The sequence below is a fragment of the Rhipicephalus microplus genome, chromosome X (assembly GCF_043290135.1).
Source record: "Rhipicephalus microplus isolate Deutch F79 chromosome X, USDA_Rmic, whole genome shotgun sequence".
Taxonomy (NCBI): domain Eukaryota; kingdom Metazoa; phylum Arthropoda; class Arachnida; order Ixodida; family Ixodidae; genus Rhipicephalus; species Rhipicephalus microplus.
The window spans coordinates 316,413,068-316,431,684 of record NC_134710.1 but is presented as its reverse complement, the minus strand read 5'-3'; the positions used below and the strand labels follow the sequence as shown (position 1 = coordinate 316,431,684).

The 18,617-nt window shown below is 43.5% G+C and overlaps 1 protein-coding gene across 10 annotated transcripts in view; it reads right to left on the bottom strand.

Moving 5' to 3' along the window:
* LOC119161307 (glutamine--fructose-6-phosphate aminotransferase [isomerizing] 2) overlaps nt 1–18,617 on the bottom strand; it is a 91,223-nt gene that overhangs the window by 12,915 nt on the left and 59,691 nt on the right. For all 10 annotated transcript variants that reach the window (XM_075879527.1, XM_037413707.2, XM_037413710.2 and 7 more), the window contains 6 exons: nt 17,173–17,366; nt 15,721–15,841; nt 10,390–10,547; nt 2,428–2,542; nt 1,851–1,978; nt 1,215–1,367 (listed from right to left, as the gene is read on the bottom strand). In XM_075879527.1, the coding sequence (XP_075735642.1) occupies nt 1,215–1,367; nt 1,851–1,978; nt 2,428–2,542; nt 10,390–10,547; nt 15,721–15,841; nt 17,173–17,366 (869 nt within the window). The remainder of the gene's footprint in view (nt 1–1,214; nt 1,368–1,850; nt 1,979–2,427; nt 2,543–10,389; nt 10,548–15,720; nt 15,842–17,172; nt 17,367–18,617) is intronic.

Genomic DNA, 18,617 nt, shown 5'->3' with positions numbered 1-18,617 from the left:
GTGCAGACTTGCAACTAACTTTCATTTCACGCAGTCCACCTATAAGTACAATCAGCAGAAACCATCACCAAACATGCACATATATCAGAGACGTATCATCACAAAAATACTTGAAAACCATAAGACGTTGACGTCATGTTTTCAGCTCCAAAGAAGCTCGCAGGGCTATGCCCATGCATAGGCGGCAGCCTGAACAGGGTACAATGATGTGAGAAAAAACACGAATTCATATGCAGAGTGCAATGTTAGCGTGGTCTAAGAAGTACCTTTGCCACGTGGAAAAAGTTATGTAGGAGAGACCGAAAGACGCCTTAACATTCACACGTGTGAACATGAATTGTCAGTTATGGACAATACAAGTGGGCACCTACTCACCCATTGCTTTGATAGATAGGTATATGGGGTTTCATGTCCCAAAACCACCATACGATTATGAGAGATGCCGTACTGGAGGGCTCTGGAAATTTCGACCACCTGGGGTTCTTTAACATGCACCCAAATCTGAGCACACGTGGGCCTACAACATTCCCGCCTCCATTGAAAATGCAGCAGCCGCAGCCGGGATTTGATCCCATGACCTGGGGGTCAGTAGCCGAGTACCTTAGCCACTAGACCACCGCGGTCTGGCACCAACTGCTTTGAGTGCAAGTGTGAATCGATGGTGAAAGGTGTTAAGATATTGAGCCATTGCCATGATAATAAAGAGAAATTTGCGAAGCATACCACATTAGAAAAAAGGGAAATGAGTACGTCAGTAAATCATCGGTGTTTTGTATAGCACATGGAGGAGGTTTATTGATGAGCGTTGTTAAGACAATGTCTTATGGTTTTTCACAAGTTTTTTTTTTTGCGATACCTTTCTGAAATGTGCAAGCACGGTGATGGCTTCTTTGGAATGTACTTATAGGTGGACTGTGTGAAATAAAAATTAACTTCAAGACTGTGCTTGTGTGTGTGTCTGGTTTCTATGTACGTCGGTAGTGCAGTTATCCCTTTTGTGGTATTGACCCTTTCTTTTCTCTATTCTCTTCAGGGAACTTCCAGTGTATGTAAAAGCCAAGAGCTTTTTTTCTTCCCCATTAGTAATGTCATAAAAAAACATACCTCGGGTGATATTTCAGATATCTACAGTAAGCATCAGTCATGGCAGATGTTTAATTATGATAAAGAAAGGCAAATCATTTATTTCTGAAGCTGTCCTGTTACAAACTTACCTGCTGCAAAGCATTCATACATTTGGGGAATACAGGGTCTCGTGTTAGCACCATCATGACTGGCATGGCCTTGTCTACAAGGGCTAGAGGTCCATGTTTTAGCTCCCCCGCCAGAATGCCTTCAGAATGCATATACGTCAGCTCTTTGATTTTCTGAAATTAAAGGCACATATACCGGTGTTACGAAAAGGCTGATAACTGCTACGAACAACCTACTTCAAGGGCTTTCTTTAAGCCTCACTACAGCATAATGCGTCATTACCACTAGCTGTAGAGGAGACATCTAAACAGCAAAATTACCCGACACAAAAAGCTCCTGCCACCTCTACCAGGCCACTAGTACGGACAGACCGCAGACAATCTCAACATCCGTGAATGTCTATTGATTTTCATATCATTATTACAGTGAGAAAAAACAAAAAGTTGATAAGTTAAGTAGACTTCTGCTGCTATTTTGAATTGCAGTAAATAAACATCTCTGAATTAGTTCCTGAATTACCTCTGCCGAGAAGGTAGACGACCTTCTCAGCAGAGAGATGTGATACAGCGTTCGTTGCAAGCAAATTCTCTGATCTACTTAACATGTAGACCTTCTTTACTAGACTAAACAGACAGTTTGGCAGAAGGGCAACTGACCAGAGCACCTTCCAAGCATGTAGCATGGTTGTAGCCCCTGCCCATGACCAAGAGAGACTTCTGTTGGTAAAGGTGTTGAGCGAGCTCCTTCACTTCATCGTCAAGCTTCAGCACCTCTTTTATCTGGTCTAAAAGCAATACCATCAAAAAAATAGGTAAAAAATATTAGGTACTATTGAAATAGCATGACAAAGTTTTGCATATTAGAGTTTGTCAATCTGGCTTTGCAGCTTCAAAACTTCCAGCAAAAACCAAACGATTCCGAGTAAAAACACTGAAACAACAGTCTCAGGATGTCAATTTCAATGAATGGATTGTAATAACAGCATTTCAACAAAGCCATATTTGAAGATTTTGTAACGATTGCATTTACATGTCCATATATTAACATGCTTCATTTATAGTGCCAAGAACTCAGTGCAACTGAAATTTTCAGTATTGCAAGAAAAAATTATACTGTTAAGGAAAAGGGCGAGCAGTATATGAAGAAATTGAGCATTGTTATTCTCCCCACAAGGTTGAACATTTCGAACAAGAATCGCATGTGAACAACAAATTATAATGGAGTACTACGTACCCGGAAGCCTGTGAAGTCCTTGAATAATTTCACTGCGTCGAGGTTGCATGGAAATTCGATCCTCACACATCATCAGGGAGAACATCACAAGCGAGATGAATTGGCTTGTGTATGCCTGTTGCAAAAATGAGAGCAAAAAGAGAGCCCAGTTGGGAACTTGTCCATAACAGGGTTAGTAAAAGGGGAACAAGAAAAAAGTACGAATTTATTTGTCCTATTAAAATGGAAACTTTACTTTTATGAACTATTATTTCCACTCGGAAAAGCTTTTTGGGTTATTTATTTCTAGCTCTGAAAGTTATTACAAACTTGTTATTGCATGCAAATACCAATTTCTCACAAGTATTGCTCAATGTTACAGAACTCAGTCAGCGTATTTAGGCATTTCTAAGCATCATTTTTTCTTTCTCATAGTTCTATCAACTCATTTATTCAGGCAATGAATCCTGAATTTCCTAAAAAGCCTCAGTCTTTTTCCGAGTAGAATGAATCAATACAAATAATGAATCATTACAAATAAACCCAATAAATAAAAAAAGCCACGAATATGAATAGCTACTGAAATTGCATGCAAAATTTTTTGTGCTACACATTACATGCTTTGATGTATTAATAGGCTACCAACAATTTACATACTCAAGAAGGATGCAATAACTTACACTTTGTGTACAGGTCTCATATCGATCTTTCAAAACATAATATAAGACTTATTGTGCCAGCTTGCTCATTGAAACTCATTTAGTTTACAGTTTTAATGCAAGTAGTACAGCCAAACCTGCTATAGACGAGAGCACCCCTACCTCGCACGCAGGCACCTTCGGCGGTACAGCGCCATAATTTGTTTTGAACTGCCACAAGACGTGCCTCACTGGCATGGCAAGCAGTGGCTCTGGGACTTTGAAATGTGAAAAAATGGCTGTTTATGCTGTGCCCGCTGATAAGAAGTCAGCTGGGCACCACTGTACCATCTTCGGATGCGACAACAACCAGCACAAGAGGAAGAGATTGCTGAGCAAAGCTTGAGAAGTTCACAGAGCATCAGGGAATCGTGCCAGTGCAGTGTTTTCCCTTTTCACCGATTTACATCCGCAACAAAACGCTTCAAATTTCGTCACCAATAGATAAATGCCGTGAACAGAAAAAACTATGAGCCTAGTAAATATGCATGAGTAAGTACACTTACTGTATGTATTCAAGCACGATGCCAACTACCACGCTTACAAGAAGTTGTCTGGGCATCCAAAGATGAATGTTTTCGCATCCATCTTCGGGTGCGAAAACAACCAGTACAAGAGTAAGATAGTAGAGAGTTTTCGAATAGGGGCTCCAAAAGTTTGGGGCCCCAAAGAAATTGCGTCAAGCCCAACTGCGCATGCGCAAATCCCCAACCACGTTTGGGTTTTGGGTTGGGGATATATTTCTCGAATTTAGCGGGAGCCCCAAAGCCTGCCCCAAAAGTTTTGGGACAGACAAACGTGACGACACCCACTGAAGGGACAGCTTTCAGCCAAGACTAGAGTGACACAGAATAGAGGGAGTGTCCAAAGCACGACAGACCCTATTCTAAAACTCATTGCTCCTGCTTGACCGAACAATCCATGCGCAAAGGGCTTTCGGGCCCTAAGCTTTTGGGGCCCCTATTTGATAACTCCCTATTACTCAGCACTGTCTGTGAAGACCACAACATGGTGCGGCAATAGTGCCAGTGCATGTTTTCCAATTGCACAGATTTTCATCAACAAAAAACGCCGAGCTCCGCCACCAGTGGATATAAAAGCAATCGGCAGAAAAAAGTTTGACCCCAGTAAAAGTGTAAGAGTAAATATACATATTGAATTTATTCAAGCGTAATGCTAGCTGTTCCACTTTACAGCAGCGATTTGCAGCAGCGATTTGTGTGCAGTATGCCAGTAGTAAACGGCATCAAATCATTGCCATACTCTTTCGCGAGCTGCATGCCAGTAATAGGTTATATTACGACTCGCGCATAGATGCACTCACTATACACGTTCGGTACAATTGTAGTACTGTATTATCGCAAGGCAAAGAGACGTGAAGGGTGCGGAAAGTATGGCTTTCGACTCGGTCAAACTGCGGCATGCCTTGGCTGTCACTAGGCGAATCTGTGCTTCAGCAAGCATCACCATAGCATTTTAAAATCTTGTTCTGGCTGGTACTTTTGCACCACGTGTGTGTTCAGAGTGCCCGGCATGACTGGCAAACGATAAATGCATCCGGTGCATGAGCGCAAGTTGGAGTAAGATTCTAGCGTTACGTTGACGCCGGCTTGCAGCACAAATTTTGCCTTGCCACAGCCAAGGCACGCCCCAGTCAAAAGCAATGCTTTCCGCTATTCATGTTTTTTTCAATCGTGCTAGTATGTACCTGATGAAGTTGCTTCTGCAGCCTCCGATGCACGTGCTGTAGACATTCCCGACAGCCGAGGAAGGTCTCCTCGACGTTTCACATAAAATAAACACAAAATTCCAGGAGAGGAAGAGTGCGAAACATGCTTACAGCTCGACTCTGGTTGTACAGCTTCGTGTTTGACTTGTGGAGTGTCAGCTCGCGTGGCAGCGCAAGGCGTTGCTTCGCTGCGCTTGCTACAGATGGTGCGACATGCTTTTCAACATGGCAGCACGCACTGGGCTCGCTGCGTTCTGGTGTATAGAACTCGGGTAAATAGAATGATCTATTACATTGCCACGCTGTGGTGGTGGCAGAAGATGAGAGCGTAGAAGTAAATGGCTGCTGTGGCCGAGTAAACAGCCATTCACCGAGTTCCTGTTCATAGTTTTCTCTCATGACAAAATGGTGAGGGTGCTACATGCAACTCAATGCACTGCATGCAACCCAGTGCACTAGGATCTGCTAATATCCACTGAAGCAGCCGCTGCCTTCGAGGTCTGTCACCACTGTATGGCCCCTTGGCAAGTCCCGTGAGGACAATGTCTGCCATAGTCGCCACCTAAACCGAGCATGACCCATTCACTGGTGTACCCTGTATCATCAATACGCCTTGCACGCCCAACCAAATCCACGGTGATGCCGGTGCAGATACGGAAGACTGGCTCGAATATTTTTGACTGGGTTGCTGCCATCAATGACTGGGACAATCACCGTCGGTTGAAAAAAGTCTACATCTCCCTCGTAAACCTGGCAAGAGTGTGGTACAAGAACCATGAAGCTTCATCCACCAGTTGGCAAGAGTTCCAGTGGCAGCTTAGAAAGGCCTTCAGCAACCTCGAACGGAAATAGAGCGAAGCAGGCGCTTTCTTTGTGGTTTCAAATGCCAAACAAGAGCGTCGCAATGTTTGTCAAAGACATATTGTGACTGTTCAGACGGGCTGACCTCGGCATACCAGAGGAAAAGAAGGTACGGCTGTTGATGCAAGGCGTAAAGGAGCAGCTCTTCGTGGACCTTGTGTGCAACCATCCTACCACAGTGTCAGAGTTCATATGCGAGTTCATATTTAGGTAGCGCAGGCTTCCGCAGCAGCTGTCGCAGTACAAGCGCCAGACCACCATGTTTGCTGCGTGCTCACTTGTGCGAGATGCAATGGCCCCAGGGAGTCTCTTATAGAACTCAAGCGGCAGGTTGTAGGCGAAGAACTCCAGAAATCTTGTGCAGCATCCCTTCGAATTGTTGCTGCTCTTACTAATGTCATTCGAAATGAAATAAGGCAGTTTATTCACTCCTCATCACCACTGCGAGCCGAACCTCCCACGCTTTCCTACAGGAATGCCCTGCACAACTTTATGACGTTGACAACGCACTTTGTTCATCTACCTGTTGGGGGCCCTTGACATTTTTAAGTCCAACCAACTGGCTTTGCAGGCCGACCTTCGTGCTGGCCCACGTAAGTCGACCGTCTGGTGGGCTCTCGACAATCATCCTTTCTGCTGCCACTGTGGCGAAGCTGGACACATGTACCACAATTGTTGCTACCGACGAATAGACCTACAGGTATTCCACCCGAATGCCCGTTGTCCATGCTATGGTGAGCACCAGCATGAAATTAAGGAATATTTGGAAAGTAGTAATCTTCCTACTGTCCGGGAGTGAGGACAGTCACGGTCACCGTCACCTTGTCAGCCCACATTATCAAACTGCGCCTGACTACCCTTCAAGTCTACTGGTGTCAGTGGTGCAAGTCCACACTGGGGTAACTGAGAACAACAACCTCCAAGGGTGAGGTAGCTGTCACGCAGACCGATAAATACCCTCTCCGATGCCACCCCCTCACAATGTATCGTTGAAGGCTCCTCCTGAAATTGCCAACAGAAAGTCTGCTGCCATTGCGGTTTTCGTCTACTCTTATCCGGTGACTGCACTTGTCGATACGGGAGCTGATTACTCTGCGACGAGTGCTTCACTGGCCACCCATCTAGGCAAGGTGCTCGCAACGTGGGATGGCCCAAAACTAATCATTGCTGAAAAACACCTCGTATCACCTATACGAAGGTGCACTGCCAGGCTTGATATTTGTGTCTGCTTTCGTGGTGCCATTCCTAGTAATACCCAAATATTCTCGGTCGGTCCTTTTAGGACAATATCTCACTACAGTCGAAACCTGCAATAACGAAATCGTCTGGGAAACTGAAAAATTTCGTTTTTGCGAGAATTTTGTTCCCGCGAGTATGAGACATAAAAACAATGACACAGCCAGCAGAACGAAAATTTATTGCCAAAAGTCGGTCAAGTTACTTTGCCGACCCTTGCCATGCAACAACTTCAAAGCTCTCCCTTCGCACTGGAAAAAGTGGTCCATTGCTACGTTGTCGTCATGTGTGCCGAAGAAGGAGCGAAGGGTGTCCAGCGCATCCAAAACAACCCGCGGGTTGGGTTTCTTCACGTACGTCTCTTCTTGGTCCTCGGTGTCGTCAGCATCACGCACGCATTCGATAATGGCCTTGTCGGTCACTTCCTCGTACACAACTACGTCGTTATCGGCACGAACAAACGCATCAACGGTGATTCATCTGGGATGTCGATGTTGATGGCTCGAAGTTCCCCCCATGGATAGAGGCACTGCACTGCCACCACTCTCGCCGTCAAGTGCGCCTTCATCCAAATCTTCGCCTGGTGAGGCCGAAGCGCAATTCGTGCATGATGCTTGCACGGTGGAGGTGAAGCCCGCGTGCTTAAAGCAGTTCTCAATCAGCGACGGGGATGTTGCAACCCATGCGGCGCCCACCATCTCGAAAGCGATGCACAAGTTGACGTCCGTGGGACGCTTGTGGCGGAGGTTGAGTAGCAGACACTGGATCAACCTCTCCCTGTAGGTGCACTTGACGCTCCGAATCACGCCTTGGTTGAGCGGCTGCAGAATAGAAGTGCAGTTCGGTGGGAAAAAAAGCAAGCGCACGTTCGTGAGCTACGTCTCATCGATGTGGTGGGCGCTACAGCTGTCGCAAGTAATGGACCAGTACGTCAAAGGCTCGTACTGGTCCATTACTTCCACGACGACGTTGTTACCAGGTCAACGCTTGCGGCTTCTCCGGAAATCACCTTGGCCACGATGTCATGCCAGGCTTTAAAGTGGCCCAACTAGCCGACGCTCGCTCGGATTGGTCGTGCCCGAGGATGCTGGCAAAGTCCAGTGCCTTCTGCTGTAGAATTTTTCCCGACAGTGGCACTCTGTTGGCACGCTGTTCACAAAACCACGCCAAGACCGCTTTATCGACATCCAGAAAGGCTGCCGTGGCCACCGTCTTGTTCTGCACACGTGCGTCATTATCAAGCGCAGCGAGAATGGCATCTTTGCCCTTCAATATGGTTGAAAGCGAGCTGCCCGCAATGCCATACTCTTTGGCAATATCCTTCTTCCTGCCCTTTTAAACTTCGGCAATGATGGCAGCCTTATCGTGAAGCAACAGAAACTTCCGCTTTTTGGCTGGCGGGGGCATTTCAGCAAGAGCCGATGCGTCGGTAGCAACCCACAGCACTTTCACGTAAACAGCCACACACAACACAACTCGCGGCGCTGACGTGTGCGAGGCTACAGAAGTGACGAAATGACGGAAGCAATGCAGGATGAGATTGTGTCGCCCCCTAATGGTGTCGCTGCAAAGCTGCTTAACATGATGATGATATTGTTGCCGTTCTTTTCTTTTTCTGCGATCAATAGAGAATTCGCTTCCGGCGTCAAGCTTTTCTCAGGCGCCATTGTAACTTAATCTCGATTTCACCAGCAGTTCCGGTCTTCTCTTCGTCGTTTTGATTGATTCCAACTTTTGGTGTTGTTTTGGCCTGTTGAGCTCGTCCAACGGTGCCATCTGCTTAACTTGGCTTCACGTTAATGGCTTAACGTTAATGCATAGGCAAGCCTACAGCTACATCGAACAAAAATAGCTGGAACCCTTAACATGTCAAGTATCAGGCAGGGGGAAACACCCCATGAAGTTGGCTTTTCTTCACAAACTTTCAGCTTGTCACGGAAGAGGACATTTGTCATGTTTCTGCAGGCACTTGGGAGACCGAGCAGCGTGATCAGGAGAACACAGGGAGAGCAGAAATCACTACTTTACATCACGAGCTTTCCCCCATGATTTCTTGTCATAGCACCACCACACTGTCATGTAGGGCAGCTGTTTTCTCTCGCTTTCTCCACACAGGGAATGTCATAGGATAAGAACGTGCTGTTCACCGAATGACTCGCAATATAAACACAGTCAAGCTTGGGGAAAAGAAGCCTTACGTCATGGTTGCGTACAGCCTCCTCAAAAGCATGCCAAGTAGGATATTCAAAAAAAAAAAAAGCAAATATTAGGTCTGAGACAGGTCTGCCACCCAATGAGCATGCACCTGCATATCAACATTTTAAGGCACTATTCAAATGGCTACCGATTTTATAGTGTATGAGTATCACCCATCCCCACATGCAACTCCACATACCACTTCACAAACAAAAAAAAAAGAAAGAGAATATTTATTGCCCTGAAGTCAACTTGCGCATCGAGATTCACATTGCAAATACAATCATTTCATTAATAGTCATATAGCGAATTATTTTATATGTTCCAGTAGTTCCCGTGTTTTTGACAGTTCAATATACACAGGTACAGCTGTATTGGCAATTTGGTTAAACTGCTGTAAGTTAAAAGGGAGAAGAAAAAAAAACACTCCACAAAAGCGATGCAAAGTATAAATGGCTATGAATTATGTCAAGGTTTCGTAGCACAAGAATTCTTTAGTTAAAGGCCACAAATCTAACTATAGAGTAGGCTCTCAATATTTCAAACTCTGATAATTCATACTTTTGGCTAATTCAAATAAAATTCAATTTTTTCGTTTGTCTTCTATTCTTTCAATGTATTTAAAAGCCTCTTAATTCAAACTTTCCGTCAATTAATTCATACTTTCTGTGGTTACATACCAGAAAACATCTGCTGGTTTCCCACTACTATTTAAAATTTGGGTGCTTATATAATCCTAACTTTACAAATGGAAAATAGGCGTCTCAGGCCTTCAAGGAAAAAGGCCTTGCTAGTAAATAAATGTTTGAAAGGAAGCACATGCATGGTAAACTGCGATGCTTCTCAACTGATATAGAGAGCTTTGAGCTGAAGGCACATATAACAAAGAAGCAGTTGGCAATTGACGATTTCTTTAAAAGGTCTGATCAGGAGTAAACTTGTGCACCTTACACCTCTACTTTCTGTACATTGCGTGCAGTTGGGGTATGTTTAAAAATTTTAAATGTGATAAAATCAATGCCTAATCGTAATGTGTGGTTGTCACTTTACCCACAGTTATATCTGAGAACTTCTGATAATTCAAACAAAATTCAGAGGTGTCCCTTCAAGTTTGAATTAACCAGAGTCGACTGTATTTGTGCGGAAGGCCAGCAACAATAAGAATGAGTCGGAGCAAATTTCAAGTATATGATGTCAACATAATCAGTCTCCCCAAGGTTGCAAGTAGTCAAACAGCTCGAGCAAGTGCAAAGGTGCCCTCACCTTGGTGCTGGCCACACCAATCTCTGGACCTGCATTAATGTGAACCCCACAATGGCTTTCTCGGCATATGCTGGACCCAACGGTGTTGGTAATACCAACAATTAGGGCGCCACGCTGCTTGCAGTAGCGTAGTGCCATGAGAGTGTCTGCCGTCTCACCTGTACAAAAATACCACAAAGGTTAAAGAATGTTTGTTCACTTTCAAGACGAAAACAATCAATGTTAATTTAATCTAATCTCTACTCTCTCTGGTGTTGTTTGCAAACAAAACTAGGCTCAATTTGTAACATTATTGAATTATGTAATTAATTGTTACTAAAGTAATATTTTCATCTATATTCATCCAAACACATGTACTTTTACTGTGACTAAAATTATCTTGCCATAGTACATGTTAGTTAACTTGCTGGTAACATAGCAGTAAATTTTCTAATAAGATGCATCAAGAAAAGTGAATGTATTCTTTGTTTTCAGAAAAGTATAGCCACTTACCAGAACTATGCTATCAGAAGCTATTACGTGATGAATATACTGATACTTGGTATATTTAGTTGAGTGCATTTACACAAATAGTTATGGAATTAACTATATTTTTGTGTACAGAGTGCTTGAGGTATTTTTGTACCTGTATTAGCACCTCTGTCACCTATCTACAGAGAATCAATTCTAAGGAATCAGCTAAAGAGAGAGAACACTCATGCAAAAAAAAAAGACAGACCGACTGGAGGAGCTCAGTCTCTGGGTTTCTAAGCTGTGTACAAGAAAGAGAATGGGAACGAATAAACTGACAATGATAGTGTGCAATAAACTATGTACATGTGCGATGTCGACATGTTTTGCATACACTTCGCCTAGTGTTGCAATGCACACGCATTCGTTCTAGAGAGTGGATGTGAGACAGCTTTTTGTTAGAAATGTAGTAGAGAGCACTCTTATTGCCCGCAAAGCACTTTTTTGTTTCCTAGCCCTAGCATCTTCTATTCCCAAAAAAGTCTGTCGTCAAAAGCGGACAGTGTGGAATCAAGTGTCTGGCATCTTCTGCAGTAACAAAAGTGCATTTTGGTCATGTTCCAGGACTATTATTGCGATAGCAATTATATGGACACTCTCAGCTGGATTTTGCCGCCGGCGTCGGCGTCACCCACCATATATGTATACGCATCTATATATATATATATAAATGCAAGAAAGAAAAATATTCCAGAAAAAGACTAACGAGCGGAATCGAGCTTGGGACCTCTGAAACTAAGTGCGAGGCGTTAACCACTGAGCCACAGAGAGGCACGTCCTTCAACATTCAAATGACAAGCTATTTATATCTACCACTTACCGCTGTTGACGGGCATCTCTGGGAGAACTATCGTGTTTTCAGCATTATGAGCAATATGGCGCAATCAGCGCTGTGTTGCCACATCTCATCTCCCACGTGTACTCGCGCGCCCTTATCTCGTGGTGGGGACGATCGTACATCTTGGCTGGAATTGAGATTTCACCGGAAGAATTCTGTTGCAGTTACCGAGCGCACAAAGGTCACTGTAATCGTTGCACAGTCTCCGTTTGCGAAAAAGCCGTGCTTTTCAGACACAGCTAAGTAACAACCGAGACGCTTATTCGCGTTCATCTGCACCTGTGAGAACATTTCGTCCGTCATTTGTGCGTGAAAAATGCGGGACACGTTTCAATCTGCTTGCCATTCTGCGCGTAACCTTCCAATTTGTTTCTATTACGTTCATTTTTTCGCCTTCGTGGCAAAGCTATGACTTTTATTATAAAGAAAATACTTAGTGAACACCATCCGATCTAGCTTGCGGTCCAAAACAAGAGAAAACCCTACATTCCCCTAGCACCTTAACACGCAGACCCCCGGTGAGTACGAGATTACCATAGCCTTCAGGTGTTGAATTCCTTTTTTGGAGTGAAGAACAGTTTATGACCAATTACAATGCAAGACAAAAGTAGGCAGTGCCAGTGGCCAGATACCATTTAGGTGGCTGAATTTCTCTAGCAGATGGCAGCCATGATGAGTGAGAGCCTTGAATTACCAATTACAACCATTGGGGAATAGCTTTAAAGCAGCAGAGTGAGAAGCTAAATTTCAGAGCACACTTTTACTGGCTGCCACTCCTACAAATTGATCTGCTCACTACCAAAGGGCCCGTACGTAATAAGAATAGCGAGCTTAAAGCTCCTGTGGCTACAGCTGGCTGAAAGCTTCTGTGGCCATATAGCCTTTGATAATGTGGCATCTTAGGCCACAAAAGAACCACTGTGCTACTATGAATAGGTAGGGCCACTGGAAGGAATACGAGCCAACCACCACACGGAACTTGAAATTTGCCAAAGGCTGCTACTATTGAGACAAAATAGCACAAAATCAACACACATTATCTTATATGAGTATGAAGCCATTACAAAGGGCAAGTTTTGTCAGTAATTGAGAGAGATGATTTTAAAAAATAAAGGTTTAGCAAAGAAATGGTAAATCAAAACACTAAAAAAATATTAGTGCAGCTTGTACTAGGTTGCGCAAGGCTGTGTCAAATCTGAACTTGTGGGCACTTGGCTTGGATAAGCTTTCATGTCCCTTTCCAGCCCCTTGCTATACACATGGCTATGCTTGCTCTCCCACTTTCTAATCATTCGCTCGCTAACCAGAAGTATTGCATCCCACACCAGACAAATCGGCACACGTGTTTGGGAGCGAAGAAGAGGAAGGCAATGAAAACGAAGAAATAGTGTGCCAATTCACAATGATAATTTTCTATCTACAAAACAAGGCAAACCTTTGTTGTAACAGCTTTGTTGTAACATATTTTAAACAATTATTCCAGTTCTTGTACGAAATCTTCTTGCTATGTTTAAAATCGTGCTTGTCCTCAAAGGCATGGAGGGCCCGGTAATTCAAACAATTGTATTCCTGCCTGTACCGAATCTGAAATGAGACTGGCAGTACTAAAAAGTAATTCGGCTGAATACACCTTGTCAAGACATGAGGTCTGTTAGAAAAGTATCTGACCTTTGGAACTTGGCAGATCCCACGTACCTTGGAAATCGATGTTATGCGAAGCACGTGAATGGAAGGTGAACGCGTTTTATTTTTTAATTGAGTAAGACGTTATGAAGTGGCCCTAAATATATGTATAAATCCATGTACACACACACACACACACACGTTAAACAGCTAGATATGTTCTATGTTAGCAGTTGTTTATAGTTGTGTAACGATGCAAACAGCAACATGAAAATTAGCAACACCAGAAGTGGTAAGCTGATATGAAGCGCTGGCATTTGTGCTGGTGCGCGCGACGATGGTAGCCCTCAACCAATGGTACACAAATCAACTTCAGTGGATAACACCTAACTATAAATGACATTAATCCAACCTAACGGCTGTATCATAGGAGTACATATGTAATATTCATAAAATTGGAAAGTCAGTATTGCAACCACAATTGACATTACAGAAACATTAGGGTCTATTTGAAAAGTATACCCAATGTCTGACATGGCACTACGTTGGAATACTTTATTGCAACGCAAAATTCTAGGGTTCGATTCCTTTTGGGACACTGACATTTATTGTTTGAATTCTTCCGGTCAACGCTGCCTATGGCAGCTTTTTCTTAACGTTCGAGTGTTGAAGTTGCCCATGTGTGTTCTTGCCGTTCCAGGGTAGATATAAAATGTCTATCGCCTGTGGCAAATACCCACATACCAGTGGCACATACCCGCCCCAGTAATGTACCACTGTTTTTTGGAAAGTGTTTGACAATGTTTGCAATGAGATCGTGACATTATTCATGTCATGGCGAGGTAGTCATATTCATCAAACCATTTCGCCGTCCTGTACTAATTTCGGTATACCTCAAGTTAAGGGGGTGATCGTGAGAGCATCCAGACGTAGGCGGCTAGACAAGATAGATAGAGACGCAGATAGACATCAAAAGTGCTTGCAGTACGAAAAGAAATGCTTTGAATTTAAACACCAGCACATTTAGGGCATTGGAAACCTAGTCACTCTTAAAGTAGTCTCCTTGGGACTCCACACACTTCGCCCGGCAGTGCTGTCATTGAAAGCACTCCAAGAACGCATTTCGGAACCGAGTCTATCTCAGCTGTGGTTGCAGCCAAAATATCCTCTCGTCTGAAATTGCACTCCTTTCGACGGCCTCCAGATGTTAGGAAATAGCCAGAAGCCACAGAAGGCCACATCAGAAGAGTAAGGGCCCTGTTTACAACATGAGCCTTGTTTTTCGCCAAAGAAGTCTAAACCAAGTGCAAGGAATATGAAGGAGCATTGTCATGATGGATGCGCCAATTTCTTGTTGACCACTACTCTGGTCTTTTGCATCGCACAGCATAACACAGGCAATGAAACTGTCGCACAACAGTTCTGCATCACCTCAGCGTTCACTTTCCCAATGACCTAGTGATTTCGGCATGTTGATGGCCGACCGGAGCATGGCTCGCTCTCCATCAATGTGCAGCCATCTTTAAACCTATTGTACCACTCCTTAATCTGTGTGGTGCTCATAGCATCCACACCAAAAGCAGTCCGAATATTCCGAATAGTTCCCACTTGACTGTCGCCCAGTTTGTGGACAATATTTGAAGCAGTCGTGCTGCTCCAGCAGCTCCGTAATTTTTCTTCCAATAAAAAAAATTGACAGGAGCACTGCGCACTACGTCACTCAAACACTATGTCCCAGCGACTGGCGCTATCGGCAGGATAGCGTCAGTCACCATATAATTATGAGAGACACCGTAGTGGAGGGCTTCGGTGCGCACAAAGGTTCAAGCTCGACTGATGCAAGTGTGCTTGTTTCATATCCATTAGGCATTCGTGAAAAAAAATAAGGTAGGATACTTTCCTAACATGCCTAGCACATCCAAATGTGCTAATAAAATCATACAGACATTAGCTGTAGCACATTTAAGTGCTCACAATTGTTTATATAAAGTAGTCCAAAAGAAGAAGACAAGGTAGGAAACATGATGGGTGCTTGTCTCATTCTGCATGCTTTCTTTGTCTAGTGCTATATTGTACTGCACTCACCAAGTCATTACCAACTGACCGAGTTACCAGTGCTGTTACCTCTGGGTACAAGACCACTTACAATAGTCTGGACGAATGTCCCATTAAATTCAGTAAGCCATATATAATACAAAAATATTTAATGCAAAAGTTGAGCTGAAAGACCAGGCTTAAGTGAATTGCACATAAAATTCATATTATATGAACAGTGGAGAACACAATGTGCCATTTTATATTTTCAGTGCTTCCACATGCCCCCCCCCCCCCCCCCCAATACAGGAACCGATTAAGCATACCAGACTGGGAAATGAAGAAGCAGACATCATCTCTGAACACAGGGGTGTTGCGATCCAGAAAGTCACTGGCCAGTTCTACCATGACAGGCAGCTCTGTCAGCTCTTCCAATATTTGTCTTGTCTGAAAGCATAAAAAAACAAAAAGATGTACAATGCATAAAAAAGTAAAGCAATACTATGCATCATGAAATTCTTACGCTGAAAGATGCTAGGGTACTACTACTTAGCAAGCTGAACAGGACAGGGTCCCTAGGTCTTCCCTAATAGACACGTAGGCGAAAGCCTTTTTTAATCTTTCTCGTCCCTTTATTGAACACTTCTAACCTCTTCTCATGCTTGTACTGATGCCCTTCACCCTGTGAAGCTCTCTGCACCTCCCAAGGAGGTTTACTGTCTTTGAGGTCACCTCATCTCTGTGACCAAGCATTGATGTCATGGAACCAGAATTACACTGGTCTGTGACGTCATGATGACAGCACAATATCAACCAAGCTTTGCCCAACCTTCTTGCTGGCCGAGCTCGGAAACGGTTTATGCACCGCACACCCCTTTTGCTACCACATGCCAAGTTTTCTGGCTACCATTTGATGAGGTACTTCAAACAGGCTTTTGCCTAAAAATGTTCTGTACCTGCCATGTAGTACACACACAAGCAACCTCAATGACACCAGAAAAATTTTGAGTGAAGGAACTTTTTCTTTATCAAATCCATGTACATTAAGCTACAAGCTAAAGGAAGTTGGAGGTAAAGAGTACGCCAAGGGTCACTCGAGGAGACTGATAGCACAGGCAATTGTCCTGGAGTAAGCAAGAGACTAAACCCTCTTTTAATCAAGTTCAAACAGATGAAGGCAACAGACAAGAAAAACGGTTTATGAAAAACAGACATGAAAAACCTGAACATTCTGGTGAAATGTCTTTGTTCAAAACTACAATATGAGCAGCAAGCACCATGTGCGAGATTCGAGCAAGAACAGAAAACTAGAAAATTTATCACAGGTCTCTCTCGAAATCTTTGTCAGAGGAGGCAAGTTCCTTAGTTGCAGCACTATTGCGCATGTACTAACAGAGGAAAGGTAATATATACACCTCAGTTCCATACTGAATGACAATAAAAGGTATGTGTGATTTTCAAGCAAAGCCACAGGCTTTTGCCTTTCTATGTGGCATCGCATCTAGGCAACAAACTTATGACAGAAAGTTTCTTTCAGATGTTTTGTTGAATATGGTTATCATTAGTGTATTTTACTGTTTTTTTTCAGGCATTTTTGAGAATGAAGGTTAACATACTAAAACCAAATATTATAGTCAAGTCTGAAGAAAACAGCACAGCACTATACATGTGGCATATCTCTATCACTGTCTTACAGGCTCAGCTTCAAAACATCACTTGCACGAAATAAAGCACTTGCATTCGCATACAGCAACAAAGAGAAGGGTAGCCCAGCTTACAGCTATTGCACTGTGGTAGCTGGTGCCACAGCCAATGAGCAACAGGCGTCTGCAGCGCTTGATTTCAGTGATGTAGTCCTTGATGCCGCCCAGTACCACAGATTCCTTTTCAAAGTTGAGGCGGCCTCTCATTGTGTTTATCACAGATTCAGGTTGCTCAAAGATCTCCTTTTGCATGAAAGAGCTGAAGTTTCCTGGAGGATTGATATGAAAGAAAAGATTGCATCCACAAAAACAGCTTTTTGACACAAAGTGCTATATAACATGTTAAAAAAAAAATGTATGCCTACATTTAAGACATTTCTAAGCTGAGGTGTTCCTTCTACCTACTACTCATGTTCGAGTGAAGTACTGCAAGCCGTACTTTAAGCCACAGGAAACTGCAGAACTGGTGCTTTCCAAAGAGTGACACACAAACATATGCATGCATGCATGCACGCACACACATGCACGCACTTAAATTTTCATAACAGAAAATACTGAAGGATTTTGGAGCCAATAATAAAAGTTATTGACTGCCACCTATTCATCCTATATATATATTTGTATTAGCAGTGTCTAGGCTATCATTTACAGGTACCATATTTAATCAATCATAACCAGACACGATTGTAAAATGACAGGATTTTTTATAATGTAGAGGAAAAAAAAATAATATTTTGCTATTCAGTTTCAATTTAACTGTAACACGAGGGCCGTCTTTAAGCAGCAAAAATCTGGAAAAGAACTGTCGCTACACTGCAGTAAGTATAATACTTGTTACATCTCGGGTTTCTAAGCAGAAGGTTCACTGCGGCTCCTGCATCGGTTAATTTAGCAACCTATAAAACTCTAGCGCACCCCATTCTTGAATATGGCAGTATAGTTTGCAACCCCGACCACGTATATCTTGTAGATAGACAGCCACATTATTGTAATGCCTTTGTAATGCTAGCGCTTTACCCTCCCCCTCATCCATCACTCACTGCGCTTGAGGCTGATGAAATGAACTGCCTGATAACCCCCTCTCGCCTTTTCCTTCATAAATATAGGTCTAACCCCTGCTGTCCTAATTGTCCCTCCCCATACGCTGACCTGTCACACTGCCTGTTTTACTGCCGAACTGCTCAGCAATCCAGCTATTACCCTCCCCCATCCCTTTCTATCACCTCCAGGCTCGACTGGATCGGCGCCGAAGGGGAAGAAGAACAGCGTCGACTGATCGCACAGGCGGTCGAAATGCTCGGCCTGTAAATTTGGCTGAATGAAAGTCTATTACTACTACTAATGCTGTTTCAAACTTTCTGCAACCCTTCGATCATAAACACTGGTGCAACATCACTGAACATTGCCAAATGTTATGTAGCACTAGATAAGATTTGCAAAATTGTGGCAATGTGTCAACAATTGATGCTATTAGAGTGCTTCCTTTTAACCAGTTATCAGAGTTGAAACAACTGTATCGG